Source organism: Typopeltis vanoorti, chromosome 5 (assembly GCF_054136105.1).
Source record: "Typopeltis vanoorti isolate ZY-2024b chromosome 5, IOZ_Tvanoo_1.0, whole genome shotgun sequence".
NCBI lineage: Eukaryota > Metazoa > Arthropoda > Arachnida > Uropygi > Thelyphonidae > Typopeltis > Typopeltis vanoorti.
The window spans coordinates 43,029,329-43,056,128 of NC_143553.1; the positions used below are offsets into that span (position 1 = coordinate 43,029,329).

General features: G+C 36.7%; 1 protein-coding gene across 4 annotated transcripts in view; it reads right to left on the reverse strand.

Moving 5' to 3' along the window:
• LOC150106342 (Fanconi anemia group I protein-like) overlaps positions 1 to 26,800 on the reverse strand; it is a 506,449-nt gene that overhangs the window by 329,065 nt on the left and 150,584 nt on the right. For all 4 annotated transcript variants that reach the window (XM_090392383.1, XM_090392381.1, XM_090392380.1 and 1 more), the window contains one exon: positions 21,965 to 22,086. In XM_090392383.1, the coding sequence (XP_090248509.1) occupies positions 21,965 to 22,086 (122 nt within the window). The remainder of the gene's footprint in view (positions 1 to 21,964; positions 22,087 to 26,800) is intronic.

Consider the following 26,800-nt stretch of genomic DNA (forward strand, 5'->3'; position numbering starts at 1 on the left):
AACATCGCGTGGCGTTTTCTAATTTTAATGATCTATTGTTAGTATTCTAGCTTGCATTTTTTAAACTGTTCTTGTAATACCACTGACGATGGTATTTCGGTCTGCTATTTCCAGACCGAAATATTTGGTTAAATAAATCTTTCTTGTGATTACGTGATTATATCATTCACTATTCAAAAGGAATCTTCATTATATAACTGAAATATTAAACATAGAGCTTCACAAGTCTTGACGCACTTGTTTCAGGTAATCTACTTATTCCTTATTTTCTTCTACACATTAATTTCAGCTTTGCACTATTCTTCCTCAAAACAATTAGAATTCGACGTAATTTTAGAATTCCGTAGAAATATTCCGAATTGCTTATTCATTTCCCGATCCCTTCTTAATTTATTTATGGCATTTCCAAATTCCCTTTACTGCCACCCCTTTACTTCACTCCATGCTGTCCTGAATGCTTCTCCCCTGTTTACTTTCGTTATCCAATAAAATACCTTCATTCTCATATCAACACTCCTTCTCCCTTCGAATACAGTAGCTCACGCTCCACCCCACGCTATCTAAAATTAACTCCTTTTCCTTGACAGTGACCAATCAAATCTCATTAGCAGAATTTCATAAAATCACGCTTACATACAGAAATAAAAGATATATCATAATTCATATAATATACATTTAAATTTACATACATACAGTTTCTTATAATAAATTTTACAGAATAAACTAAATAAAATGAATGACATGTTTATATAGAGTCTTTTCATTATTATTATATATTCTAAGATTAAATAATTGATTAATAACAAACAAAACTCAAAGCATTTATATGAATAATATATTATAAGCAAGAGACTAACAACAAATGATATTTACAAGTCTTGCTTATGACATGGTGGATTATTTTAAATGTGAATGAAGTATCATAATATATAAAATATCTTCATTTACAATTTAACAAGAGGTTTTTGCTGCAGATTTGAGTAGTTTAACAAATCTAGGATAGCAATTAGGAGTAAGTGGAATTACTCTAATGGTTTGCTCGATTTGTTTCTGAAATGCAGTCCAGTTGGACCTGCGGAGATTCCATCTAACGATTGGTGTTCCGCTGATGACTGAGATTGATGTTCCTATCTCTATTAATGTAGGATGATGTTGACTATTAGGGAATCTGTTAAGGACGGTTCTGGTTGATGGTAGAGGGTGGTCTTTGAAGTCTTTAGTGATTATGCACATTATGCACAGATCTGGGGTGTAGGTTCTGTTCCATCTGGCTGAGTAAAGAGTGCCATCCTGCTTGGCATCATAATTCAAATACATATATGTATCCATTCAGTTAGCTAGATTATTACCATCCCGGTTGTTAGAGGAATAGCCCCACATGGTGTGATGGGAATTGAAGTCACTAACATAGATAGCGCAGGGTAAGGAGAAAGTCTGTCCATCTCATCAGGCCAGGATTGCGATGGAGGTTTGTAGACATTGTATATGGTGATATTTTGAACATTAATACCGATGGAGTATTCTGTATCAGGAACACTTCGGGTTATATATTCTTGAGACCAGGCCAGATATAGGTTGCTAGGCCATGCTTGAGGTGGCAGTTATAAGACACGACGGGTTTCCTGGAGAGCCAAGACGTCAATTGCTTTATCTTTAGCTATTTTGCCGATGACTTTGGATTTAGATAGCCCTTCTATATTTAGGGAACATATCTTGAGGTACTGTTGATTAGGGGACTGTAACATATTTTTCGAAGCTTGCCATCCACCTAAACAAGCAATGTGATCCTTGTTATTCCGGGTGACGATTGAGCCGGCATGGAACTTTTTATGTTTTGTATTCATCATAATTGTGAGTAGTCCAGGAGGCTTGGAAACCTTGAGATGCCTTGTTTGAGACATTAGCTTCATGTTGCCTGTGATTCATCTCTGGGGCTTCTTTTGTCTGAAGCACCAACAATGTACCACAAGGAACACTACTACCCATGTTTCACCTAAAAAGATGAAAAATCTTCATAAATCTACTCCAGGTGATTTAGGACATGTAACTATCACTCTTGCAGAGTAGCGAGTAATCTTGAGAAATATAAACTATTTTCCCTGTTGTGGTGGTGATGCAAATGATATGTCAGCTAGGTATCATCAGGTTAAATATGACTCTTCCTGTTTATGTTATGAAAACGGGAAGAACTGTGAAAAGAAAGGCAACTACCAGAGAGCGGTGAAGGTAGCAGAGGTAATTACAGAAATACCCGGTTAACAGAGATGACATTACTGAGATGAAGAAAATAAAAGAGGCAAGATCATCCAGGCAATAGTGATCAGGGAAAGGAAGGAATATGTTAATATGAAGATAAATTTCTTGAATGGCAGACAATATGAAGAAGACAACTTTGTAGACAACATTTTAAATTGTGAAATTAGGCAATGAGATTTCTTTGTTCCTACAGCCCTACAGAAGGTTCTAAAAACACACACACACACACACAAAGAAATTAGCGCACCAAGAAGGAAGCATAGGATTCAACTGAAATTTTATTGGTGTAATGACACAGGTAAGTGATGCACATGATGGCAAAAACAGAGCTGAAGGACAATTACAAAGGGATCCATGGTACGCAATCTGGTCACCATCATCAATAGTGCATTGCACCGCCTCGTGCGGAGTTACATGCTGCAATGCGGCGTTACGGTCCGGCATGGTGGCGAACAGATGCCTGATGTTGTCCTGTGGCAGAGACTGGCCCACACGTGTTGGATGCTGTGCTCCAAATCCCGGATATTGCGACACGGTGGGAGCTGGCATTTCAGCTGCTCCCAAACATGCTCGATAGGGGACAAGTCCGGGGAGTGGGCAGGCCATGGAAGTGTCTGTACACAATGCAGGCAGGCTTGGGCAACCCAAGCCATGTGAGGATGGGCATTATCCTGTTGGTATAGCACTCCTGGTATCCCGGCCAGGAATGGGAGAACGTGGGGCCATAAGATGTCGTCCACATACCGCTGCCCCGTCAATGCGCCACGTACCACAACGAGGGGTGATTGGCTATCGTAGGCTATGGCTCTCCAGACCATGATGCCTGCAATGCGGGAGGTGTGACGCTCGGACACGATGATCATCTGTCCCCAAGGCGAAGCGGCACTCATCGCTAAAGACCACACGTTGCTAGTCTGTGGTGTTCCATGTTGCTCTCGCCTGGCGCCACCGCAAACGGAGTAGGTGATGTTAATGGGAGCACACATAATGGGTGCTGGGATCGTAAATTCGCCTCTGCGAGGCATCGGGAAATGGTTCATGGGCACATAGGAGCTCCCTACATCTGCTTGTATAGTGGACCGGGTCACCGTGGGATCCCTTCGTGCTTGCCACACAATTTGTCGATTCTCTCTAGCGTTGGTCCTCCTGATCCGACCAGTGCCATTCTGCCAGAACGTGTCCACAGCTCCCAACACTGTTGGACGGTATGGTCAGAATGGCTCATGTGCACGCTTATACAGCGCACCGACCACCCTCTGGTTTTCAGGCCAATGATCATGCCCCTGTCAAAGTCCATAAGTTAAATCGACGTCTCTGGTGTCTACCCAGAATTACTGTCACTCTGTATTCTAGCTTGCATCAGCCGGTGCTTTTCGCTTTAATCGGCTATCGACTACACACCGGCTTTATAAGGCTGCCGGTTCGTGCTTGCAGTGCCACTGCAGGGTGTGTGGGCATGCACAATCGCACCAAACTTGGATCATTTGCATACCACCCCCACATTCTAGCTATTTGCTTAGTTTCTTCCAGGTGCACTAATTTCTTTGTCCATGTGTGTATATATTCAAGATACCAAGTAATTTTATATAAACTTGGTTTTTAATCCTATTTCCCAAGTGAGCAAACAACCAAGTTTATATAAAATTACTTGGTATCTTGAATACATAATATACCCAAGTTAAAAAACTTTCTATATATACACAGAATGTCCCATAAGTTCCTAGATATTTCAATAATTCATAAAAATTTGAATAATTGGTATATTAGAGTGCGGTTTGCACAAAAATGAATCGCAAGGAGGGGGATTTTTTTGGCAGGGAGAAAAAGTTTACATCAAATTTTCACCGATAGATGGTGCTATACAACATGCTTCAAATGTGCAAATGAGAGTTCTATAAAATGCAGATTGTACTGCTGACAGCTCATAATGAATGCATGCAAATTCCTAGTCATTGGGGATGAATAAAATTGTTTTTTTTTTGAACAGAAAAATTTGTTGCTGTGATGCTTACTTTGGTGGATAACATACTTTTAGTGAAGTTGTATTACATAAGTGGAGAATAGGTAGTGGAAGATTTACGAAAGTTTTGAACGCAAAAAAGAATGAAGAAAGATCAAGGTCCTATCACTCCTGCCAGAATATTTCTAATACGATATTTCAAGAAACGTGGAAATTTGTCAGATCGCTCTCGAACATGCAGATCAGTGTTATTCAAAGCAGGTACCGGTGCTGTGGTATTGCAAATGAATGCCCTAGCAGCACAATCAACAAGCAGTGTAAGCAGTGCACGGAAAGCTGCAAGAATCACAGGCATAGTGAAAATGCCACTATTCCACATTCTTCATGGTGCGTAATCATCACAGCAACAAATTTTTCTTTTCACAAAAACAATTTTGTTCCACCCAATGACTTAGAATTTGCACACATTCATTACGAGCTATCAGCAGTACACCCTGCGTTTTATAGAACTCTCATTTGCACATATTTGTAAATGATGCATGTTGCACAGCACCATCTATGGGTGAAAATTTGAAGTAACTTTTTCTCCCTACATAAAAAAAAAAAAAAATCCTCCTTGCAATTCACTTTCGTCCAACCTGCACTCTAATATACCAATTTTTCTGATTTCTATGAATTATTGAAATATCTAGGAACTTATATCAGGGACATCCTCTGTCTGTCTATCTCTGTGTGTGTGTGCACGTGCATAAGAATTTTTCACGTCATTAAACAGCAACATGTTCTTGTTGACATGATATTTCACACTAGTTGAAAATACAAAACTACATTATTACATGGGTATCTCCATGGGATACAATGACTAAGTGTGGAAGACTCACACTAACCCTTATTGATATAATAAATATCATCAGCATCAATTTCCTGATATGTACCCTCAATGTTCAGGCTACTAAGACAGCACTGCATGACTAATTTGTTGCTTATCTGTTGTTTTATCAATAATTTTCCTCCAAATTAGTTTATTGCTTGTCAACACTCCAATATTGTAGTATCTGACATTTCATGAATGCCAGTTCATGAAATGCCAGATATGACATTTCTTAAACTGACATGGCAAATGTTCTGAATATCTTTCCTGCCATGTTAGCATCAAAAACTTGTTTTGTTAACCTTTCCTTACCCATTTAAGTGGCCATACTACCTTGGATTAGCTCTGCTCACACATATGCAAATGTTAACAATGTCAAGTTCCTTTCTATTGATGAGATCTGTTCACCCTCCTAATTTTTCTAAGAACTCTCATATTAGTGGTCTTTGGTCAAGTGCTCTATTTCTATCCCAACTGTCAGATCCATAACTTAAAACTGGCTTGAACACTGTCTTGTATACTGCTAGTTTGTTGTTTTGGCGAATTTTTCTCTTATTCTATATACATTTATTCAGGTGCTACCTACCATACAAGCTTTGCTTATTCTGTTATCTATTTTCAGATTTAAATTGCCATCTTCACTAAAAACTGTGTGTAAACAGCTGAAATATTTTACTTGTTCTATAGGCTCTCCATTCAGAATGCAGTTGATGTGTTCAAAGTTTCTGCCTATTTTCATAATTTTGGCCTATTTATTGCTGGTTTACCTGCCAAATTTGTTACAGTTGTTATGCAATTTAGTTAGAGAACACTGGAGATATGACTGAATGTGTTTAGGGGTACAACATTATTTGCATAAATCAAAGAGCTAAGCTTGGTATCTCTGATTCTAATATCAAATATAATGCCACTTTCTTTCATAATGCAAGAATAGAGATGATGAATAAGAGTGGAAATAAAGTCCATCACATGTTGAAAACTTCTTTAGCATATACTCTATTAAATCCCTTTAGTAACTTATATGTTTCTAGCATATCTATACTTTTCAGCCTATTTGACTTTGTCAACACACTTTCCGTCTATTCTTGTAGGAAGCATTATATAAACCAGTTGCTATTTTGGTCCCTTATTGAATCCTCCATGATTTCCATATTTCCCAAGAAATCTCAGGCAAATCTATGTCTAATGAAATCTGTGGGTACTAATAATAACCTTCTTATTCCTGCTTATCAGTGCATTTTTCCAACATCACAGAGAAAACATGCAATGTGAAATATGAAGTTATCACTACTGAATTTTAAGTAAAGTAAAAATGAATGTTACACTAAATGAAAAATATGTGAGTTTAAAAAATAAATCCACAGAATGGAACTGTAGACCCAAACATACAAATATTATATGAGAAAATATAAGAGTTTGAAAGCAAGAGATAAATTCCAGAGACTAAACCTCATTACCAATGCCCCCCCCCCTCCCCCTACATACCTCTGAAACATTACTATGACTGTAAACTCAAATATCTATGGTGTCACTGCGATTGAAATTAAAAAAAAAAATCTCCCTTAAAAAATGGAAAAATAAAAAAATAAGATATAAATAAGTAAATAAAAAATAAACTTACAAAAATTTAAAATATTCAAAAGACCTTATAAAAAAAAAATTCTCTACCATATTCACTTAACCAACATCCACAGGATAACCTGAACTAAATTTTAAAATGAGAAATTAGATAATGAGAGAGATCTGTTCCATATATAGTATGTCAGCAGTGATGTTACAGCCATCCACAGACATCCAAACGTAACCTCCTGTTTCTGAACAAACCCCAAGTAACACTATATTTTTTCTCCAGCCAAAAGAGTGACATACGTACTTTTCAGCAGTCTTCCTTGCCAAAGGATGATTAATCTTGAATCTATTCTTTCTTACCTTCTCTGTTCTAAGATTTCTTATCATGTATCATTCACATGGTGTCTCTTCCACTACTAATTTGGAAAATCACTCTGCTCTCTTTAACATCTTATCTCTGAAGCTCGTTTTTTGCATCAAACTATCCAAATAGTGAAATCATCTTCCTTGGTGACATTAATGGCCATAACTCCAAATGGCTACATTTTTCAAAATATTTTTCTGATCAAGCTGGAAGACAAGTAGAAGTATTTGCTGTAATGAAGTACTGATTATGAAGACGGACGGACAATTGGTACACTAAAGATGCTAGCAAACAGGAGAACAAGGGGTGATACGATTGTAAACAATGACCTGAATGCAAATTGTTGATCTACTAACCAGAACATCAAACAATCTGCTCTACACACCCAACACTCTTGGTCTTTTCAAATTATGCGAAGTTCACATGTAAAGATAAGGATATCATTTCCAGGTATCTTGCTGAGATCACCTTTCGTTTTAGTAACACTGATCGTAACCACATAAATATCTCATCTAGTTGCAAAATGATCTTCCCTTATCTTGTGGCCTTTGGCATTTACAACAATGCATTGTAAGAAGACCTCTGGATCTCTTTCCTTGATATCATGATCAAACTATTGTTTCTGCTCTCCAAAGTATACTTACCTTGATTATGTCAGAAACCATCCATGTTGGAATGAGGATCTTTATTCTACACTCCATTCAAAATTCATACCAGATATCTGAGTCTAAGTTGGAAACCCATAAATCATGGCATTGATTTCATCAATCTCTACATGATGGAGGAGGAGGGGAAAAATTGAAAGAATATTTAAGCTAGGAAAATTCCACTCCCACCCCACATTAAAAATGCAGCAATAAAGGTTTTTTTTTTTTTCTACTTCACAGGGAAAACCTGTTTCCAGTGGCAGCTAATTTTCTCACTAAATGTAAGTTACCATATTTTTCGGACCATAAGATGCATAGAAAAATAGACTTAAAATTGGGATGTGTCTTATGGTCCGAAGGTAACATTAAAATACGAATCTTTACACTGTACCGAAGCTGTTAGTGAAGTTCAATTACTGGCTCAATATGCTAATAAAATTAGTAAGTATGCCACTGAAGGTAGGTACCTAAGTTATCTCGCTGCATGTGGGTGAATCACCGATTTAGAGCGTCAATAGTCATTAGTGTGTAAACATATGTGCTTTTGTATGGTTCATTTGAATTCTTTTTTATAAGTCGTTAAAATTTTTATCTTAAAATTAGAAAAAATTAGTGTAAAACAAAAAAGAATTGCATATAACTTGAGTTATAAATTAAATGTGATAAATTATGCAAAACAATATGGAAACAGAGCAGCAGAAAGACATTTTGGTCCACCACCAACAGAAAAAAATGGTTCAAAGGTGGAGAAAACAAGAGAAACAATTAAAGCTGCTATATAAATACAAGAAAACATTCCGTTCGCACCTAGAAAAATGGTAACAAATCATCGAAACATGGGAATTTCTACAAAAATGATAATTTTTGAAGCAAAACGATGGGCAACTGCTAATGGAATTTTAGATTTTACCGTCTTGTTGTTTAAATTTATGAAAAGACACGGGTTATGCATGCACACAAAAACCACTCCAGCCCAAAAAATGCCAGCTGACTATGAAGCTAAAATTATAGAATTCCACAGATTTCTCATATCAGCGAGAAGGAAATTTAACTTTGAGCTTAATCAAATTGTGAACATGGATGAAGTGCCTCTAACTTTTGATGTTCCTTCAAATTGGACAGTAGATTCAAAAGGCACCAAATCAATAGTGATCAAAACAACAGGTCACGAAAAAACTGACTACACTGTAATTTTAGCTTGTTGCGCGGACAGAACAAAACTACTCCCCCATGTTAATCTTCAAGAGAAAAATGTTACCGAGAGATGAAATTCCTCGTGGCATTATTATCTACGTTCAAGATAAAAACTGGATGGACAAAACAGGAATGAAATTATGGATACAAAAGATGTGGGCAAAACATCCAGGTGCGTTGTTTAAAAAGCCTGCGATGTTAGTATGGGATCAATTCAGAGCACATAAAACAATCAACCAAGAAGCTTCTAAAAGAAACGAATACAGAATTAGCTGTCATTCCTGGAGGCCTTACAAGTCAATTACAAACCTTTGATGGAGCTATTAATAAACCATTCAAAAATTTATGCGGGAAGAGTGGAACAAATGGATGGCAAAGCCAAATCACGATGTTACAGCAATAGTACATATGAAACGGTCAACAATTTAGAAGTATGTACCTGGGTGAAAAATTCATGGGAAGCTGTGAAAGAAGAAACGATTATAAAATCATTTAAGAAATGCAGGATAAGTAATGCAATGGATGGTACCGAAGATAGTGCAGTTTTTGAAGGGAGTGACAATAGTTCAGATGAAGGTAATACGAACGGTGACATTAACGAGACCAGTGATGGTACCAAGAGTGAAGATGAACTGAATATTTCTAATACAAATGATTGTAACAATAAATACAAATTAAGTAAGAATTTGTAAATATCTTTATATACTAAAATATTTTTTTCTAAAAATCGTCCCATAAATTTGGGATGCGTCTTATCGTGCAAAAAATAAGGTAATTTGTTGCTGATGATGCAAAGATAGGTAGATTAATCAGGAATGTTGCTGACATGCAGCACTTGCAAAAGATTTGAATAGGCTAGAATTGTGAGCATGGGAAAATGGATGTCAGTTCAACGTCTTAGGAAAATCGTCTATTTATTTATTTAATTATTAAACTTCATACTGAGAGTGCAGTTTTCACTTACAAATCTTACTAGGCCAAAGCCTTTACAAGAGATCACCCGATTCCAGCACAAGGCATCCTAATGGTCATACATTGATGGCAGTGCCAAGCCACCAGTGTGCCCTGCAGAGCACGCAGAGACAGAATTTTATTAAAGTCTCCAATTTTACAGTAGTAATAAAGAGAGGTCTTTATAACTAGCAGAGCACCAAACCCCCACAAAAAGTAATAGTAGCACTGGTAAAGTGAGGAGTTGCTCCAAACTCCTCTTGTATTAGTCTTACAAGGTCTTGGTTCTGTTTGTAGTATTGCACCTTGTTAAGATGGCTAGATTAAGATGCCCAGATTTAGTACCCACTAAATCTGGGCATCAATAACCCATACTTCTTTTTCTTTCTTTATTATCAAATCCAGTTTCCTTATGCCTACCTCTGTATGGAAGTAAAGGTTCTACCATGGTCTCCCAACCTTCATTTCTTAAATGGTTGTTTGATATGGAGACTACAGCATCATGCCTCCGTACACAGATTCCATGTGTTCTAAAGCAACACTGAAAAATGTGAGATAGTTTCACTGTAGCGGCAGCCAGCCCTACAGTTAATGTCTATCCCAGCGAGCTGTACAGGCCCTCATGGGCAGGGCATTAATTCTAGTCCTAATAAGGTCTACATACTCATATCCTGATAATAATCTGGTACCATCCCTAACCCACTGATGCTGAGGGGGGGGGGGGGCACCTTGTAAGATTGGGAGAAAGTAGTCAAGGGTAAAATACAGGAATGGATTGATGAAAATGAGATACTGTATGAGGACAGCATGCTTTTGTGAAGGGTAGATCATGCCTCAGTAACTTGCTCAGGTTTTATAATACAGTGACGGCTGAACTGGATAAGGGTAATGGGTTTACAGTGATACTGCTGGACCTAGCTAAGGCCTGTGACAGGATACCACATGGAAGTCTTATCCGTAAACTGCAACATATGGGAATGGATATAGGGTTGGTGAGATGGATAGGAGGGTGGTTGATGGAGAGATATCAGAGAGTAGTTTACTCAGGAGTAGAGTCCAAATGACGGCCTGTGACTAGTGGTGTGCCACAGGGTTCTGTTCTTGGACCACTACTGTTTAATTTGTTCATTAACGATATAGGGAAGGATCTGAGAGGAATGGTTCATTTGTTCGCTGATGATGCTAAGTTTGGTAGGGCAATACTGAATGCAGAAGATGTCAAAATTTTGAAGGATGATTTGGAGAGATTGGAAGTATGGGCTAAGGAGAATGGATGTCAATTTAATGTGGCAAAATGTAAGGTTATGCATTTTGGGGTGAAAAGATTAGCAGCATTATATCACATTGGTGGAACTGTACTCCAGGAGATTGATGAGGCCAGGGACTTGGGAGTGTTGGTGGATAGGGAGTTGAAGTTTAGGGGCACATTGCAAAAATGGCTAAATTAGCTCATCAAATCACTTGGATGCTGAAGAATACTTTGACGAGCAGAGATAAGCAAGTTATTGTTCCTCTGTATTGAGCCTTGATAAGACCCCATCTCGACTACTGTGCCCAGATTTGGTCAACTAGCTTTCTTCTTGATGGGGGAGGAGGTTGAGAGGAACCAGAGGCGAGTGACCAAGATGATAGCAGGTCTATGGAATGAACCTTATGAAAACAGGTTGAAGATTTGTGGGTTGCAGAAATTGGTTGATAGGCAGAAAAGGGGAGATATGATTGAGACATTCAAATTGCTGAAGGGTTTCTATAGGATTAATTCAGAGGATATTTTTGAGAACAGGACTGGTGGTGGGAGGACTAGGGGACATCCATGGAAGCTGAGCAAGAGTGTGGTTAGTAAGGGTGTTAGAGCTGGGTTTTTTACTTTTAGAGTGGTGACTGAGTGGAATAAGCTGCCAGTGTCTGTTGTGCTATGACAGTGAATGAGTTCAAGGCAAGGTATGATAGATACTATGTTAATGTCGAATAGTTGTTATGGACATGATGTTTAGGGCCTCCCTCGATGAGTCTAAGGACTCCTTGGAGTCTCCCGTAATAATAATAATAAGATTCACAAAGAGAAGTGGCATCGACAGAACCGTGAAGTAGCGATGTCCATCTCTTATGCTCTGCTGATACTGTCACTATCTGGGAGCCCTGGTACTGGGTCCAACCCCTAGTGCATTTGTAATCATCTTGAATAATAGAACTATGGAAATCCTCCCCATCGGAGGAAGTTTCAAGCTTTGCTAACACGAGAAATACATTTGTGGAATCAACCAGTGAAGAGATGGAATACCGAGTCCTCCATCCTTCACTCTAGCTAGCATGAAAATATGCCATTAGGCTGTCAGGAGGTAGGCGGAGCCAAATCTCACTGCCTTATCCATTCGGAATAGCATCGAAACATATGTTCTTCTGAGCACCATTGTGGTAATACCTTAGAAGTAAATAGTTAGAATAAGAGTCAGTCTCTGCTGTGGCTTAAGAGGAGCTTTCCTCAAAACAGTAAGCCCAGCAACCAAGGCTGAAGGGACAGGAGACCTTCCTTTTGGAGTGAAAAGATACCCAAGTATCTCCATTCTTCCAGGATGGTCAAAGAATAATGACTTATCATGCAGAGAAAACTCAATGTTCGCAGCCTTATGCTTCTTGTCATGGCTTGAAGGGACAATGGTTAAAGAGCAGGACTTCTCTACATTATTATTAAGGCCTCTGACATGAAAGAAGTCAACTGCCTGGTCAAGGAATTCCTGGTTTTCCCTTTCAGTCATTTCTGACCAGGTGACTTTGTAGACATTGCTCACAGAGTATTCCTGGTGAGATTTTTACAGGGCACTTCACCAGTGCTTTCCCCCCCCCCCCCCCCAATTTTATCCGGGCTTGGGACCGGCACATGGCTAAAACGTATTCATGACTGTAATCAATATGTGTTCACGGGGCTGGTTTGCCTGTTCTGTGGAATGAAAAACCAGAGTTTTCAGGTGAAAAAACCCCCTACCTATATATGAGACTGGCTAACTCACCTTTAGTCAAAAGAGACCAGATAAAGGTTCCTCACGTCACTGACGGGAATCAAAACTAGGTCTTTCTGACCAAAGGGCTTCATCTATACTGACTGAGCTATGGAGGCTCAAGGAATTCCTGCAGGCCTGCTTTAGTAGAGGCCACGAGAATGAGGTTTGTTGGCAAAGTCCACACTTTTTTAAGTGTGGACTTTGCCAACAAACTTTTTTAAGTTGTGGACTTTTTTAAGTTGTGGACAAAGGGAGTAACCTGTATGGTTAGGAAGAGAGCAAAGAAACTCATCAATGATGCAATTAAAGAAAAGAGGGGGGGGGGGGGGGTAGAAAGAAAGGGATCTGGACATCCGACAATAAATATGCTCTAAGAATAGCAGGAAGGGAGACACTATCGAAGGCCATTCTATTATATTCTATTATACTCAGCTGGATGTAAGCCCAAGCCTATGGCTATAGGTAACTGATATCTTTCCTATATCATCCACTTCTAGACATGTCATAAATAAGTTTAGAACAACTGGTGCTGTTGCATTGAACATTTCCAAGGCCTTTTCTTTATTCAAGGATAAGTTCTGGCATGTCAGGAAATTAACAGCTTATGATCTTCTTTCCACTCTTTGTAACTGGATCACCAGTTTTCTCTAGGGGGAGAAAACTTTTACTGTGTGTAATGGTGGATTGCTCTTCAGATTTCTCTACTAATACAGGTGTTTCTCAGGATTCTGTTATATTACACATCACCTTCCTCATATACATAAATGATGTCTCACTAACCTCAACTCCCATCCACAGTTTTGTCTATGACAGTAATGTCTATTTCTTTTATTCATATGATAACCCTCACAGTGTTCAAAAATTCCAAGATTTCAGATCCTCGACAATAGTACCCTAAATACTGTTGTCCATACCATCTTTCTAAAAACACAATTCTTTATTTAAAAACATGGTTGATGGTATTTAGTCATCTTCAATACTTCTAAAACATAATTTTATTTTTACCCTGTAAAAAAGTGCCTTACTGCATTCTCCTTATAGAAAGGCTTATACGTTTGTACATGATTATTAAATTACTTAGGGAATTCACAACATAAACTGGAAAATAAAATAAACTTTAATATATACTTCCTATATTTCCACAAAAGACCCCCCCCCCAGACCTACCTGGTGTTTACCAGGTCCCTTGGAGCTGTAAGCTGTCCTATTTTGGCCAAACAGGCAGGACAGTGAATATCAGCATTTCAGAACACAAGGACTACATCCGGTTTCACCAGTACAGCCATCAGGGCTTGCAGATCATGCTCTAGCTACTCACCACAGAATACGTTGGAAGAAAGCTACAGTAGTACACCATACATAGCAAGTTTAAATTTGAAAGACTATTCATAGAATCAGCCTCATCCCTAAAAAAACGTGCCAAACCTCAACAAATCATGAGAACATCAGCCCAATGGCCAAGAATACCTAATATAGCCCACTAGGGGGCACCATCAGGACTTTAGAAAAAACAGTAGTCCCCCTCTCCGACTTCAACTGCTGTATTAGTGCCTGCATGCACGTGTCTTAGTCTTACGTTCAAATGAAGATGGCAACGTGACATTGCCGAAATATCTTCTTTCACTACACGTTATTTCCGCTTCCTATGCAGGGTCCGCGTGTCACTTAGATGCAACTACTTGTTAGTACCACACCCAACTGACCTGTCGCCTAGTCTGCGCTGGGGGGGGGGGGGGGGGGGGGGGAGATATTTTTAGCTGTAGAAGCATATGTTCATGAGGCTGGTTTGCCTGCTTGCAGGATGAAAAACACCAGATAAACTGGCAGAAAAAACCCTGCTGCCCCTCCCCCCCCCCACCCCACCCAAGACCGACTAACTTGGCTATGCCTGAGGAAGATCCTCAAATTCCTCACGTCTTCAAAGGGAATCGAACCTGGGACACTCCTTCCCCAGGCATATGGTTGCGAAGAGCAAAGCCACTAAGCTAACCACGAGGACACATTGCCAAAATATCTGAAGTATATATTAAAGTTTATTTTAATTTACATTCCAGTTTACGTTGTGAATTCCTTAAGTAATTTAATAATCATGCATCCTCCTTAAGTCTGTAACTCTCTTCTTGGAATGACATTCACCTGTAAACTTTCTTGGCACAAATACTTCACTTCAAAAGCATCCTCAGCCTCCAAAAACTTAGCAATTTTTTTTTTTTTTTTTTTTTTTTTGTTCAAGGCATTACTTTTCATCTCCTCAGCTACTAAAGCTGTACAATTCCCACACCATCCAACATTAAAATACTGCCTTCACATTAGGGATGGCGCATCAAATTCTTCCTTCACACTTTCATTGCCAAGCTGAAAATTGAAATTTCGTGTGGTGGCCAAATTTTTTTATTTTTTTATTTAGTTAGCGACATCAACACGATAACACGTGATCAGCCGTTTGGTGAGAACTCGTATCGCATGATTGGCAATGAACGTGTTAAAATACTTAATGACATCCAAAAGAGGGCAAATTGGCACTAAATGATGACCTTCTCTCAGAAATTTTCCACTGTCTCACAGATAGTTTCTGCACTGTGTCTTTTCTACGGTACCTAGAATAACACAAGCAAGATACATTTCTACAGCACCTAGAATCACACAAGCAACAGCTGTTCAACATTTCCAAGGCCTTTCTACACTCTATTATATAGTGAAACCTGTGGATATTCATAACTTAAAAAATTTAAGTACTGTGGTCACATGTGTATGTTTAAGTTATCTGTTCAACACAGATGTAAATCTAGCTAAAATCCTTAAAAAATACAAACTTACAACCATTTACAGACCATATAAAATATTGGCATTCCTTATTCGCCCTAGAAGACCAGCCACGGTCCATAGATCTGCCAGGTGTTTATTAGGTTCTTTGAAGTTGTAAACTAGCCTACCGTGGCCAAATAGGTAGTACAGCCAACATAAGAATTACAAACATAATCACTAAAATCCGTTTTCAACAATATTACCACTCAGTACTTGCAAACCATGCTTTGGACACCGACCACAGGATACATTGGAGGAAGGCAATCCCCTCTACTCCAGCAAATACGATAGACTGTTCCTTCAATCTGCTTCCATCTTAAGAAACTACCTAACCCTCAACAAATTTGGCAACATGAAACTGCCTCAAATCAGAAAAGCTCTCATCCTCTGCACTTCAGCCCAACAGCCAAGGACATCCATTTTAGACCACAACAGGGCACTATTTAAGACTTTAGTTCACTTTCGCTTGTCATACTTCAACCTCATTACTATGTGTAGTGGCTGTGTGCACATATCATATTATACTGTCTTCCCTGATGATGGCAATTTGAATTTGCTGAAACATTAAATTTATTCTAGTTAATATTCATCGGTGTTGTAATTTCCATAAAAAAAAAACACTTATGAAATACCACAAGTAGGCATACTACTAATGATTATCTGAAATGGAAACTCACGTGAAAAATATTGATATTAAATTGTAAAATTTTCACTTACATTCCACAGGTCATCTTCAGTACAGAAATGGAACATAATAGAAAATTCTAAAAAAGCACCACCACCACAGTAACTAAAGTAGCTAGTAACAAGAATTGTCAACCTTTTTCCTAACTTTCCAGCTTTTCCTAACTTTTAATTAAATATATATATATATATATATAATTAAAAGTTCAGTCAGAAATATTAGCAGATTGAAAAAGTACTATCTCCTATGAAGGAAATAAATGTCAACTATTGGATCTACTTACTTTGGGCAATGGAGCAATGTGTTGCAAGTTTCTTTCTTTATGAAGACTCACCCCTACACATCAAGCCACAGTATGTAACACTGATTTCAGTGCAAAGGTAGAAAATAAAAAAATAAAAATTTAGTGCTTTTAAAGGTGGAATCATATTTTGCCATCTTTGTGATATATCTTCTTACTGAAGTCTTCCTATGACTTTTGTTTAGTTACTTTTTCAATGCTTTGCTTTCTTGCATTTTTCTCTGTATTCTTGCTAAGAATTTTCAGCATGCTTTCTTTTCTATGACCACTTCTTTAACTCTCTGAGTCTACTATGGAGTTTTCTGATGTTTCTATGCATGCACTTCACCACATACTTCTCTGGCTGAATCAATTAATGTTGCCTTATTTGTATATTTGAATAATATTTGTATATTTTAATTTACAATACACCCCAGAAAGCTGCTCGACTTTCTTTCTTTTCACTCTCTCTTTATTCTTTCAGAATTCTTCTTTTCATATGATATTCATTTTTATTCTAATCATCAACTAAATGATGATTCCTATTTCAAATCCTCAGCATACTCTTCTGTCCCAAACCACATGAAGATATTACTATGAACAATAATATAGTTAATGAGACTTTTCTGATTTCTTATGTCTTGTCTCCATATGGATTTGTGCACATCTTTATAGTGGAACAATGACTATTCAGGAATCCAGCAAGAACTTATTAGGTATGCTATTTTCTCTAAATTTCCACCAAACATTTATATATGTTTGCAAATCATTTCCTACTCTACAGTTTAAATCTTCAACAAGGTCCAACTTTCTTTTTCTTGTTTTAGCATTCTCTCTAATATCCTGAAAAATTCCTCCACCTCTTCCTTAGAACTTTCTATGGATAACAGAATAAAATAAATGTTGTCCAATTTCCCATTTTGATGTTTGTCCACATCACTTTGATACTGCCTGTCATTCAAGAAGAATTTCTTCATGTTTAGTGTTGAATGCTATAGCTATTCTTTTCTCACTTTCCTTGATCATTACTGCCTGAATATAATATCTTGTTGTTATTCAGAAGAATCCCACCTGTTTTTAACTTCTTTGTTTTGGTAATACCATTTATGCTGACTGTCAGTTCTCTTTCTTTTCGATTGATACCTCTTACTTGATGGTGCCCATCTCGAATTCTGATGATGTTGAGTTGGACTTTCTTCCTGTAGCTGGCTTTTCACTGTTCAGCATGGTTACTGGTTACTTTAATCAACTACTACCCAGCTAGCTTAAAATTTCACCATGCTATAGCATTATTTTATTTTGGTTTAAGCCAATAAAAATACAGTTTGGCTAAATCCTAAACAGCCAGCCCATCCTCATTTGCGCAGTATGTAGATACTTACTAAGGAGGTGTATCGTGACAAGCTGAGAAATGAACATCAGGTTAGAAGCCCAGGTTCTGCACATTCCTTAAAAGGCTATAAACAGGTCTCCTCCTGGTTATCTAGCATTGACCTTAAGTGACCACATTTGGATATTAAGATTTTGAATTCAATTCAAAAGTGAATTCAATTCAGAAATGAATTCAAACCAGTTTTAACTTATGGATTTGAGAGCTGGGTCAGAGGTAAAACACTTGACCAAAGACTAGAGACCGCAGGTATGAGAGTCCTGAGAAAGATTATAGGCATGAACAGATGGCATCAATGGCAATATCATATTAAAAACGACGATATTAGGAAAGAACTTGACATTGTCAGCATCCAGGAATGAATTAGCAGAGCTAATCTCAGGTGGTATGGTCACTTAAACAGAATGGGCGAAGAAAGATTAGCAAAACAAGTGTTCTCTGCCAGGTTGTCAGGAAAATGACCCAGAGGAAGACCAAGATATATGTGGATTGATATGGTGCAAAGTGCCTTAGACAATAGAAGTATAAGATCTGATAATGTTGGAGTCTTGACAAGTAACAGACTGATTTGGAGGAAAATTATAGATAGGAAGTTAGTAATGATGTAATTTTTTTCGTGTAGTACTATCATATCCTGTACACCCCTTGAGGGTACATGACAGGAATTTGATGATGATGATGAGATTTTGAATTTATTAATTGTGTGTCCTCTGAGAAATGAAATAAGTATCTTACTTGCTCATGCAATCTGCTTAATAATCATCCATAGGAGTTCAAATTCTGTTTAGGAAGTAAAAAATGAGGTAACAATTTACTTTAGCTGGCTGCTGCAAATCTTTTTTTTTTTTGGAACACAGCTCCAATAAGATTTATTTCATATGTACAAATCACAAAAAAATTCAGATGGAAAGTATGAAATTATTTTCTATTTTTCTACAAATCGAATTTTTATATATTTTTACTGTATCAAAGAGACAATTGCAAGGTATGAATAACACATCTGTCCATCTGTCTATGTAAGTACAAAAAGCAATATGGCAGCAGTATGTACAATATCTTTATTATAAAATGTCACATACATCATAATATACATATAATGTCTGCATTATATTTGACTGTTGTCATATAATCACAACTGTCAAATATAAGTGCATAATAACAGTTCTATTATTTTCAATGTTATGTTATCTGATGCACCTGATACACTACTATTACTGCTGTCTGTTTACCATATAGTTATATGCTTTGGACATAAAAAAAGAGTACTCGTTTATTATCATTTAGCAACTAGCCATTAAAATCAACTTTGTGAGCTGGATTGGTTTAGTGTGGATTGATCACGAGGCTTGTTTGGGTTGTCCAAACCAGCTGAATGCATCCCACACCATTACTTCTCCACCAAACTTGACTGTGGGTACAACATACTATGGTAACAAGCATTCACCAGGCTACCTACATATCCTGTCATGAGACTGGAAACAGGTGAACCTTGATTCACTGCTCCAGAGTACCATTTTCCACTGGTCAATTGTCCACTTTACATGCTCTTTGCAATAGGCCAGAGGAGCTGCCTTTTTCGATGTTGTGATGTTAGCTTGTGTGCAGCTACTGTTCCATGGAAACCTGGTAAATGGAGTTCTTTTCGTACAGTATTAGTGCTCACCGTGGTGTTACTGGAACTCTAGACCTCATCACAGATAGTTTGTGCTGACTGTAGCTGGTTTTTGCATGCAACCCATTTTAACACCTTCCTGTCCTTGTCAGTCATTTTCGGCAGCCATTCTGGGTGTTTTCCTGTACTGGTGATGCCAGCACATCTCCACTTGTTGATCACATTGCCAACCATTGATTTTGGATGCTCAAGTTGAATGGCAATGGAACACATGGACATGTCACCAATGTGACAGCCCATGATGACACCTCTCTCAAAGTCACTGAGTTTATGTCGTGTTGCCATACCTCCAGTATTCAACTGCTGCAATGGAATACTGCTTCCTACTATCTGTACACCAGTTTTTATGTTAACAAATCTGGAATGTTCCATAACTTCAAACAACAGAAGTGTCCATACAATTAGTGGTAGATAATGTATATGTAATAAGAAAATAACTGAAAACGCTGCATTTATTGATTTTGAAAAGGCATTTGATTCAATCTCAACATCAGCTATTTCAGAAACCCTTAAAAATCAAGGAATTGGGAGAAAAAAAAAGAAAAAAACAAACTTGCATCGATATACTTAACCACATATCTCTCTCTCTCATCTCATCCAATTGGTAACGGGTTGAGTCCACTAAGAAGAAAGGTTCTCCACTTATAGCGATCTTTAGCCATCTCGATCATGACTCTATAGCTGGGTAAACGTGAATGTGCTTTCAGCAACTTTATCCAAGTACTTCTTGGTCTGCCTCTAGGTCTTTTTCTTCTGATATATTCATTCAGAGCTAAATATGGGAGTCTATGAGAAGCCATTCTCTGAATATGACCAAACCATCTCAGTTGATGCTTATTGATTGCGTCTATTATATTATCTGGGAAGTCTAAATCTGTTCTGACTTGATCATTAGTTTGTGTTGCATCCAGTGGGTGTTATTAATTTTTCTGAGGCATTTCATTTCAAACCACACACACACACACACATATATGTATTCATTTTTAATATAAACTGACTAAAAATTCGAGAATTATAACAAATTATAACGTCTGATGAAGTCAATCCTGATGAAACATGTTGCGTTTTCAAATAAATCTCAATTTGTTATAATTCTCAGATTTTTAGTCAGTTTATATTAAAAATGAACATATCCAACCTCCGAGTTAATAGTAGTAGTCATATATATATATATATATATATATATATATATATATATTAAATTCAACTGCAACTATAAACATCAGGAATAAATATGAAATTTCCTATAAAAAAGGGAGATGGCATTTCACCTAAATTATTTACAGTAGCCTTATAAGAAATTTTAAAAATCTGGATTAGAAAAACTGGACTTATGGTAAATGGGAAAGAACTAAATCACCTAAGATTTGCTGCTGACACTGCTATTTTAGAAAAGTCTGCAGAACTTCAACAAGAGATCAATAAACTGAATTTAGAAAATAAAAAGAAAGGATTAAATATAAACAAAGACAAAAAAAAGTATAATAAATAGATCACCAAAAAAATTCAGTAGAAATGGAATACCAAGAAATTGATATAGTAACCTCCAATGTTTACCTAAAACAAAAGATCACAGTATAGAGAGGCTGTGAAGAAAAATTATATGTAGAAATTGTATACAGCCATTGGAAAACACTGAAGCACTCAAAGGAAACATCACAATCTGCTTTAAAAGAATATTTGACAGTTGTATATTTCCAATCATAACATATGGAAGTGAAACATGGACTTAGATTAAAAAATTGACCAACAAGTTGAGGAGTACCTAGAGATAAATGGAAAGTTTATTATTTGGTATTACCATTCTAGATAAAAAAGCACAATACTTGGATCAGAGCTCAGATTACAACAGTCATTAAAAGATCCAAATGGCAATGGGCAGATCATATTGCAAGAAGTAACACTCAAAAATGGAAAAAGTTGATATCAAAATATTATCCCAGATATGGAAAGAGACCTACAAGAAGACCAAAGAGATGGTGGAAAGATGAGATTAAAGACATAGTTTTGATGTATCAGCAGGATCCTTGAATTGCTAAAATGTATTTGTGAAAAAATCAGTTGCCATTATATGGATGCAGAGCATGATGAACGGGATTTGCCTCAGTCCTTAAAGCAGTAGACAAAATGAGAAATGCACGTTTTCCATAACAAATGCCATAAAGGAAACACAGTATAGAGCTTGATAGCATTTCCAAAGTGGAGCAGATAATATATATCATTCTATGTGTACAAAAAAAAAAAAAAAAGTTACCTCCAAAAAAGGAGGAAAAAATAAGGTAGATTTAATAATAATTTATGAATACCAGAATTATTCATACCTGAATTTCCCAGTCATAAATGTATATTCAATAAAAGCTTCATATACTCCCAAAAGAAGTGTGGTCTTGAACTGATTCTTTACACCTACACTGTGAGAACTACTATAATCTACAGATTTGTCCTATGGGATAGATACCTTAATACAATAAATAGTTAATTAAAACAGGATAATAATAATTATCACTTTGCTAAAAGTTTAATTTGGTATATTTAGCACATGAAAGCTGTTTGTTGAACAATTTATTAAGTTTTCATCTCTACCAGCAAAGAAGTGTACTATGATGCACATGAAGTGCATTATAGTGCACTTCAACAGAGCACTGAAATAGAAACTGAATTGACACTAAATTGACTGAGTATCAGTAATATGGAATATTTAAAATAAACTAACAATGCTACAATATTGTTAGTCCATTTTGAAGTCTGGAAGTTCATATCAGGCCTGTACAGGAGTGAGGAAACTTGTGCCATTCATACTTTATCATCAGATCAGATCTTTCAAGTGAAACGTGGTGTTGCATCTGACCTGTCAGATTTTTGCTCCGTTTTGAAGTTTTATTGTGAAATTATGTTACCATGAGGGAACAAGAACATCAGAAACCGAATATTATTGCACAGTATATGTATTGTATACTTAATTTGTATGTTATCATTGAGAATTTAAAGATGTATAGAAATATGATCTGATGTAAATTCAGGTGTAAAGCCTGCTGTGTGCATACCATCTTCATTGTTATTCGTGAATCATCTCTATGGATCACATTAAACCTGACTGTATAGATCATGCAAAATATTCTTAAATAAATCCACCATAAGTCTTAGATACTCTTTATCTAAACTGATAATTGCTTTAATTTTTTTATGAAAATCAACCAATTAAAAAAAACACTATGAAAATAGACAGACGCAAAGAAAATAAGAAACATTAATACATCATCAATAAATGACATATTGATCAAGATAAAACATTTCACAGAGAGAGAGAGAAAGATGCCAAAAGAATGTGTTTTTTAATAGAGTAAATGATATATGAATTAGAGAGGAAAAAAGAGTATGAGAAAATGTTTCAAAAGACAGAGATATATGGAGTGAAGCAAATAGGATAAGAAGTTGGTTTGGTGAGTCTGAAACTGAACTGTATACAGGGTGTTCGGGATAAATTTGACATATTTATAATTAATTATATTTTTCCGTAAGTTACATGTATTAACACACACTTCTCTTCATTTAAAAGTTTGGACCCTTCTTCATTCATATACAAGATGTCAGAAAGGATGGATAGCTGGAACCCACCTGAATCATGGAAGAGAATAACTTGTATCATGATGATTCGTGCCCGCCATCAAAATAAGGATATTACGACTGCTGCCCAATGCTCCCTGAATACAGTAAAAACAATCAGGCATGAACTAGAGACTTGCAATGGTGACTACGAGGATGTAGCAAGAAGAAAGATCCCTAGCAGACGATCTGATTGCGTTCGTACAGCAGAATTCCTCGCAAATCTGCAGGAACAGGTGTTGAAGAACCCTGGCATTGGAATTCGGGCTTTGTTCGTGGAGTTGCTAACTGTAGTCAAGCCCTGGATAACAAGGGTAGCCAATGGTAGGCCGTATGTATGGCAGCAGGATTCGGCCCCTTGCCACACCTCTGGGAAAAGTCAAAAATGGTTGTCTGAAAATTTCTACGACTTCACCAGTCCAAATGTTTGGCCTCCAAACTCCCCAGACCTTAACCCCATGGATTATTTTGTATGGGGCGCAGTTGAAAAAGACACCAATCGCACTTCCAGTAATACAAAAGCCCAGTTAATGGATAAAATCAAAACAGTTTTTGCGGCCCTTCCCAGGGAGACTGTAGCATCAGCTTGTTCGAGGTTCCGAAGCAGAATTGAAGCTGTGATCGATGCTAATGGTGGTTATTTTGAGTAAATCTTGTTGATAGTATTGTAATTAACTCTGCCTGTAATGTTTTTTTGTCAATTCATTAAATTTAATAGATACAAAGAAGATTTTCTTTTTCCTTACGAAACTGTCAAATTTATCCCGAACACCCTGTACATATGCTAACCAGCAGTTGCTCTTCTTCAGACATGATTAAAGAAAAGCAAGGAAAAACAAGGAATCCAGCTAGTTCACTGGAGCAATATTCATGGAAATATCTATAGAAAATATGTAATACAGAAACAGAGTATCTATGGCAAATCAACTGGAGCAGCTCAGTGAGAGAGGGAGTCATATAATAAGCAAATTATGAATAATTATGGAGAAAAATGACCAAGTTAGAGAACTCGCTTTCATTAGCTTAAAATTTGATGTTTCAACCTTTATATCAAGATCTTCCTCATGAAAAATAAAATAAAAAAATAATAAATATGTGTGTGTGTACACACACACACACACACACACACACACACACACAGGATCACAAGCTACATCAATATACACTAGTGGGCTATGTATAATTGCTTTCATCAACTACTGACCCTAGCCTGACCTCAGGCAGAGGGAAATTAAAAAAGTCAAATAAAGAACAACAGTAATATTACCTCTGTCAGCTTTGATAATAACAATGCCTTTATTGATTTAAAGGGATTTAATGGAATTTAACATTACCGTTGTTCTTTATCCGAACAGCTAACCTTGAAAAAATGAAACAAGTGGATTGCTGGCTTCCTCTCTAGTTGTTCATTGCTTGTCATGATGACTGGTTCCTCCTTGTGTGATATTTCCAACAATTCCATACTACCCTGAGGCTGTATGCTTTCACCTACACTCTTCTTCTTATACATCAGTGATCTTATCTCTGATATCTAATTCTATTCATAACTTTACTGATGATAGCACATGCTATTTCTTTTTATTAGTTACGAAACCTTGCAGGGCTCAGTTGATCCAAGATTCAGTATCTTTAATGGCCCAGTACATTGAATACCAGCCTTCTAGCCATTCTCAAATGAAATGAAAATAATTTAGTGAATTTTAATGCTGCCAAAACACAGTCCTATCTTATTTCCCAGAATAAAGACAGTGATTCACTTTCTGATGATAATCAACAAACCAAGATTGTTTCTTTCTTCTTGGATTGAATTTCATATTTAGCCTGTCCTGGCATAGACTCATCATGTCCATAGACTCTTCAGCCTCTGAAGTCTTGGTATATTCTTTTTTTTTTTTTTTTCTTTTCTTTTATACAGTACTTCTTGTTTGTTTGCTAATCTCCTAACAGTTTATAAATTCCAGATGCAAAAAAAATAATATTCTAATATTTTATGAATTTGGGATTTATAAAGTGTTAGGAATTGAGCAGATAAGAAGTACTGTTTAGTTCATGTGGAGTGGCACACCAAAAACATGACAGTTCTTAATTGATCAGGTGTTTTATTTATAACTAAACTTCTAGATCTTTAAGATAAAATTATTTATCTTAAAGATCACCATACAAGATTAATATTAATAATAAATAAATGTCTGCTTAATATTTCCTTCTTTCTTTCAGGGTTACATGGTGATCATCAATCGTTATGAATAATTACAGAGTGAATAATTATATAATGACAAACTACCATGTTAGAGAACTTATTTTAATTAGATTAAAAAATGTCATCCTCAGGAATATATATATATATATATATATATAGACACACACACACACACAAACACACTGAATCATAAGCTATGTTGATATACACTACAGTGGGCTATGTTTAATTGCTTTGGTCAGCTGCTGACCCCAGCCTGACCTCTAGTGAAAAAAAAAAAAAAATTATAAATAAATCAGTCAAACTACATCAGAGGTTACTGGTTAAGTTTGGTTTCCTATAGTCATGTTATTTTAAGTTCTGTTTGTTCTCTGAGAGCCACTGGATCATTATTGAATTAAATGTCTATTCTTTCTGGTATCAAATATAACTTGTCTTATAGAGAGAGTTAGTTGGAGTTCTTTTTCTTGATGCTGTGTCTGCTGTAGATGAGCCAAAATCATTGGGACTTTTAAGCCATCTTTTTCTTGAGATTGGGTTGATGGATAAGTATTTAAACAGGCTTCCTTGAATTTACGTTCATACCAGGATTTTGTCTGATGGACTGAGCACTTTCTAATTGGACTTGTGGCATGTTTTAAGTGTAAGGAAGGCCTGCTTTTTCATAATGAAGAATTTGCTGCATTGTTTGTTTTCTCTTCATTTTGGGATTTTATGTCCTGTTTCACTTATGTAGGGTGGGTAAAGTGCAATTTATCTAGTATGCACCTGGGTGGGCAAGGGAAGAAAAAGAATCCTTAGAAGAGCTAAGTATACCTTTATATTTTCATTGGTGGCCTAAATGTTTTAGTTTTGGTGTTTTGTCTCTTTTCTTTCAGATGTTCCCCTTATATATGGGGAACATCTGAAAGAAATGAGACAAAATGGCCTTATTGTAATCTTTTTAATTCTTATTTTTACTTTTGTGAATAATTCTATAGATTTTTTTATTGTATCCATTTTTTATACACATTTTACTTATTATTTCAAATTTGTTTTTCAGAGCTTGCTTGTCAGAGCAAATTGTTAAAGCTCTGCTTTTTGTGGGTGCTAATGACATCTACTTTTTTGTATAGGATGCTGGTATAGGTCTTTTTTATATATATTCTTTTTTCTCAGGGTTACGAAAAGACATGTTGGAGCAATTACTTATAACTAAGAAAAATAACCCTTGATGTTTCAAATTCTATATCAAGATCATTGTCAGGAATACAAATACATACATTATCCAGCCAGGTTTGCCAAGTGGTTATCAGCTCTATGTGCATATTAGCTCTCCAACTAACAAGCCAGTTGGTTGGAGAAATCCTACCAC